Here is a 5,725-nt window from a genome sequence, read left to right on the forward strand (position 1 = left end):
TGAGAGTACGTCTTTCAAGCTCCTTGGCCTAACGTTCACAGGAAACATGAGTTGGAACAATTACATCAAGGGCATTGCCAGGGCCGCTGCAAGGAAGGTGGGCTCTCTCTACCGTGCTAGAAAACTACTAACACCCGAAAATATCCTGTTCTTCTATAAGGCAACCATTCGCCCATGTATGGAGTATTGCTGTCATATTTGGGCTGGTGCATCTACTACTAGTCTCTCGCTCCTTGACAGGGTTCAAAAGAGAGTCGCAAATCTGATAGGCCCTAAACTGGCATCTAAGCTTCAGCCTCTGTCCCATCGGCGAAACGTTGCATCCCTCTGCCTGTTCTACAAGTATTTTAATGGTGAATGCTCTGATGAACTGCAAGCACTTGTGCCCCCACGACGTGAACATCCTCGACAGACCCGACAAGCTGCAAAATCCCACCCCCACACTGTAGAGATCCCTAGATGTAAAAGATCTTTCTACTCCGGTAGTTTCTTTCCCAGAACCGCTAGACTTTGGAATTCCATTCCAGGTCACTGCTTCCCCAACTGGTCTGACATGCAGAAGTTCAAGTGCAACGTGAACCAACATCTTGCTGCCCAAATCCCTACATAGTTCCCCAGTAGATGTTTCCCCTGATAGTAGCCCCCTACATCAAAGTGGCAATTTGTCTTGTTTGGGGTGAAAATGTAATAAAAAAAAAAAGAAGAAGAAGGAGGAGAAGAAGAAGATGAAGAAGAAGAAGGAGGAGGAGGAGAAGAAGGGAAGAAGAAGGAGAGGAAGAAGAAGAAGAAGAAGAAGAAGAAGAAGGAGAAAAGAAAAAAAGAAGAAGAAGATGAAGAAGAAGAAGAAGGAGAAGAAGAAAAAGAAGAAAAAGAAGACGAAGGAGGAGAAGAAGAAGATGAAGAAGGAGAAGAAGAAGAAGAAGGAGAAGAAGACAAAAATGAGAAAAACGGAGAAGAAGACGAATAAGAATACAAGATAGAGTGAGATAAAGAGAGAGAAAGAGAAAGAGAAAGATATAGTAAGAAAAAAGGAAAAGACAAAGAACAATAATAAGAAACTAATTAAAGACAAAAAAAAGAAGATAAAATAGGAGAACTGTGGAATGAGAAGAAAAAGAAAAAGAAGAAAAAAGAAAAGGAGGAGGAGGATGGAAGGTGTCGTAGTAGTAGGAGGGGGAGATAATTGTTAATGAGAACAATGAAATGTTGAAAAGAAGTACATAATAATAAGATACACTTTTGATTAAGAGTAATTAGCTATGGAAACAGGCTGAACTAAATGATGGGAAATATGGAATGATAGATTCATTTTTTAATGTGAAATAAAAAAAGAAAAAAAAAAGAAACAAACAAACAAATATCTATTATAAATATTCATTCCATCGCCAGTTTTCAATTTTAATTTCTTTTTCCTATATTCGCACCTCCGTTTCTCACGCGAACACGCCCACCTTTCATCTTCATCGGCAACACACACAAACATACACACACATGCAAACACAATAACGTGTGCGATTGTGCGCTCACACGCGTACACACAAATGCAGGTACTCTCAACAAGCACACACTTACGAGAAAAAGGTCTGCACGCCAACTACCCATGCACCACCCACGCACCCTGCGTCTAAATATCGCCACGCCCACAGTTTGTACGCAAGTTAATGCGGACACGCCCCCCTTTCGCGCGCATCTCACAGAAGGGGGAACTGAAAACCGACGCCGTTTAAGATCGTCGTAGCTTTTATTGGTTCTCCCCACAAACACATAAGCTATCTGCGTTTTCACATAGATACGGTCGCTGTGTGGAGAGGAGAGACACACTTGCACGTGAGCGAGCGCGCGCCATAAACATTGTACGCCCGTGTGCACGCAGACGTGAACCACCTTTATAAATCTTTCGTCGTCTTCTTTTTCTCTTCTCCTCCTCCTCCCCTCTTCGTTTTTATACTTCTCATCTGTCCACGTCACTTAAAAAAAAAAAAAAAAAAAAAAAAAAAATAGCCGAAGTAAGATATATGCGAATGGTGTGTAAATCTGTTTGCCTGAGATGGGATACCGCTCGCCTATTTAATGAAAAAGCAAAGGTTTATCAAACAGGCATTTATCAGCTATTCTGTCAAACCCGACGGTGGTGAAGTTTACTCCTTCTGATCAGCGACTCTGACGAGAGTGACACTTTTAAAATCATCAGCTCCGTCGTCCTCACTATTTACAATAAGACGCGGGCACTTACGGCATTTGCGAAACAAAAGGTGCTCGATTATACAACGTCTCATACGTTCTTCAAGTAATCCTATCTACGCCTTTCTTTCTTCAGAAAGAGAGAGAGAGAGAGAGAGAGAGAGAGAGAGAGAGAGAGAGAGAGAGAGAGAGAGAGAGAGAGAGAGAGATTATTTTTCCTTCCTGTCGAACCCGAAAGGCTGTGCTGTGTGTCTGACTCCGATTGGACAAGTTAAGTGATGGGCTATATAAACTCACCGAGGCGATCCTCCTCATCATATTAATGTTTGATATCGCCGACAGGCACACCAACCACTTCTAACAGTAACACTTAATCCTAAAAAAACAAACAAAAAAAAAACAACAAAAAACAAACAAACAAAAAAAAACAGAAAACAAACAAATAAGCAAACAAACAAGAAACGTCTGCTGGCCTTCTAGTATTCACAGGTTCACGTCTGTCATGTGGTGGCTGAAATTCATTCTCTTGAGTTTCGGCGTCTGTTTGACTTTGTTTGCGCCGATATCCGCAGGAAGCGATCGCAAAGCTGACCCAGCGTTTAGTCGGCTCTCGCCAGGTAACCGCGTACACCCGAGATCCGAATCCTGGCAAGGCCACCAGGCCTCCGATCAGCACACAAAACAGCGAACAAATCCGCACCATGACAAGGTATCGATAACCGAGGAATACGACGAAGATGAGGAGGACGAAAAGGAAGGGCTAAGTAGCCAACCGAGGAGCATCATGTTGGGCGCTGCTAAAGAAGCCGACGGCGGTATTAAGCAGCGAGAGGTCAAGTCGGACAGCGATGAATCGAAGACCAAGGGACATGACCGACCGTCGGCCAGTGCCACATCATCGCGTCGTGCCAGCAAAGATTCCGAAACGAAGGAGGAGAGTACCAGTGAAGAAGAAGAGTATAATAGCACGGCTCCTAACATGGACTCTTTAAAGAATAAACTGCGAGAGGACGAAAGAAAACTCCGTCTTGCTCTGATCAAAGAGACTATTTTAAAACATTTGGGGTTAACTGCGGCTCCGGACATCCAAAACCCATCGATACCCCAAATCCCCACGGTACAGAGGGCGATAAATGAACATCTGATGCAGAGAGACTCCCCTTATAATTCGGGGCGGGATAAGGATTCTGATTCAGATGAGGATGGAGATACATTACGACCTTTGCAAAGGATAATGGTGTCGTTCTCGTGTAAGTAAAGAAACTTTTATTCATTTTATTTTATCTAAATCTTTAACTATCATTAACTTTCTTAAAAACAGAGAATTTTTTTTTTTCGCGGGGGGTAGGCGTTATTTTCTGTTATCCGGACAGATGGCGAAACCATTTTAAGCCGCACAGTCAAAAGATGACACGAAAACGTTGCAAGAGCCACTCCGTTTCCCGAGGCTCACCGCTTTCGCTTTACCGAAACGCAATCCCGTTACACACTCAAAAGAAACGCAAATTAAACAAAAGTCTATAAACCTGAGAAGCCTCCACTACAACTGGATTAAAAGGAACATATCTATCTTCAAGAGGAAAATATTTATTTATAATTAGCAATTGTAATAAGTATCTATCTATCTATCCTTCCTTCTCTTTCTTTCTTTCTCTCTCATTTTACACACACGCACACACACACTCATATATGTATATGTGTTTATACATATATATGTGTGTGTGTCTGTTTGTGTGTGTGTGTGTGTGTGTGTGTGTGTGTGTGTGTGTGTGTGTGTGTGTGTGTGTGTGTGTAACGTATATTTCCTCGCTTGGGCTTATCTCGCTTTAAAAAATAAAATATATCGCTGGATCCACTTCTAGAAGAGTGAGGGCGAAACCGGTCAGCTGGCCTCCCAGTTTTTCTTTTATTCATGAACATCAAAACTTGTCTTTCCTTCATAAATGCAATATACATATATATATATATATATATATATATATATATATATATATATATATATATATATATATATATCTTAAGCAACATTGAGTCTAGTCAGTACGATATGGGTGACCATTTGGAAAATCTAGGCGCTGTACCACGCCGAGTCGTAGAAATTTCCAGATTGGTATCTGGGGGCGCATTAATTCACTGGCAGAGATGCAACGCACCCCCCAGTCTTCATTAAGACATGCATCTAGGAGAATGAAATTCTGATATAAAAACCTGCGATGTATTGTATACTCTGTCATCTATCTGGCAGTCATCTGCACCGAAATGGTTAGCAGTAATCCCAAAAAGTGTGGTTGGTTCTAGACAAAGCCTCCACCAGTATAAACAAATCATCTTTGTGGATTTCGGAGCAACCTAATTGTTGTGGCGGAAGTTCGTACGTCGAAATCGACGGAAGAGTCCACACACACACACACACACACACACACACACACACACACACACACACACACACACATACATATATATATATATATATATATATATATATACGTATATATATATATATAAATATATATATATATATAAATATATATATATATATATATATATATATATATATATATATATATATATATATATATATATATATATATGCTGATGGGACGATTCCAATATTTTTTCCGATTCCGAAACAATTACCAATTCTATATTAAATTCCCAATTCCGATCCGATACAATAACCGATTCCGATTTCTATTCTTTATAAATCTCCAAATATTTAACTATAAAGTTCTTATTTTGTCAGGATTACGCTAAAAAAACACGCGTTAAATGTGCATATATTTTCTCGAAACTTAAAAAACACACTTGTGGGGGTGATTTATACCTTTCAGCGTTACTCGTATGTTAAAATTAATAAACCTTTATCATTTCATTATTTCCACCAGCAGTGGCATCGGAAAATTGGTACATATTTTTCCGATTCTAATCCCATCGGAAGTTCCGATTTTTCCGATTCCCGATTCCGATTAATCGGCCCAACACTAATATATATATATATATATATATATATATAAAAATTATAACACGGAAATTACATAATTGTCGATGCAATAATTTATTTCAACCTTATGGTATTTTCAAGCATCTAAATCAGACAATTACATTTTTGATACTGAAAAAGAAAAGAAAAATCGTGCTTCGACCCTCAAAAAACCAAAGGTGGTGGTAGTAGCAATCCACTTAATACATTTATAGAGAGGGTGGTAGGGATTTAAAAAAATAAAAATTAAAAATTAAAAATAACAAATAAAAAAATTAGATTAGACACTTATAAGCGGCAGCTCGATGTAACCATAGATACACACACACACACACACACTCACACACACACACACGCAACACATACACATACACACACACACGCCTCTAAGATGTACGTTCTGACATGTAAATGCCTTGACACGCGTTTACTAACCTAGGAAGGGGGGGGGGCGAAAGTATACGGATATATAGTGAAAGAAATAGAACAGCGCGTAATGGAAAAAAGAAGAAAAAAAAGAGGAAGAAAAGAAGAGGATACAGTGATTGAGTCATGGAAAGTAGG

At 39.7% G+C, this 5,725-nt stretch overlaps 1 protein-coding gene across 1 annotated transcript in view; it reads left to right on the forward strand.

The window, feature by feature from the left end:
• The first annotated feature begins 1,693 nt into the window (after positions 1-1,693).
• LOC145291210 (growth/differentiation factor 8-like) overlaps positions 1,694-5,725 on the forward strand; it is a 277,336-nt gene continuing 273,304 nt past the window's right edge. The window contains exon 1 of the mRNA XM_080136795.1: positions 1,694-3,431. Within this exon, the coding sequence (XP_079992921.1) occupies positions 2,684-3,431 (748 nt within the window). The 5' untranslated portion in view covers positions 1,694-2,683. The remainder of the gene's footprint in view (positions 3,432-5,725) is intronic.

This window comes from Euprymna scolopes, chromosome 12 (assembly GCF_053919585.1).
Source record: "Euprymna scolopes isolate OS-2025 chromosome 12, ASM5391958v1, whole genome shotgun sequence".
Taxonomy (NCBI): Eukaryota; Metazoa; Mollusca; class Cephalopoda; order Sepiida; family Sepiolidae; genus Euprymna; species Euprymna scolopes.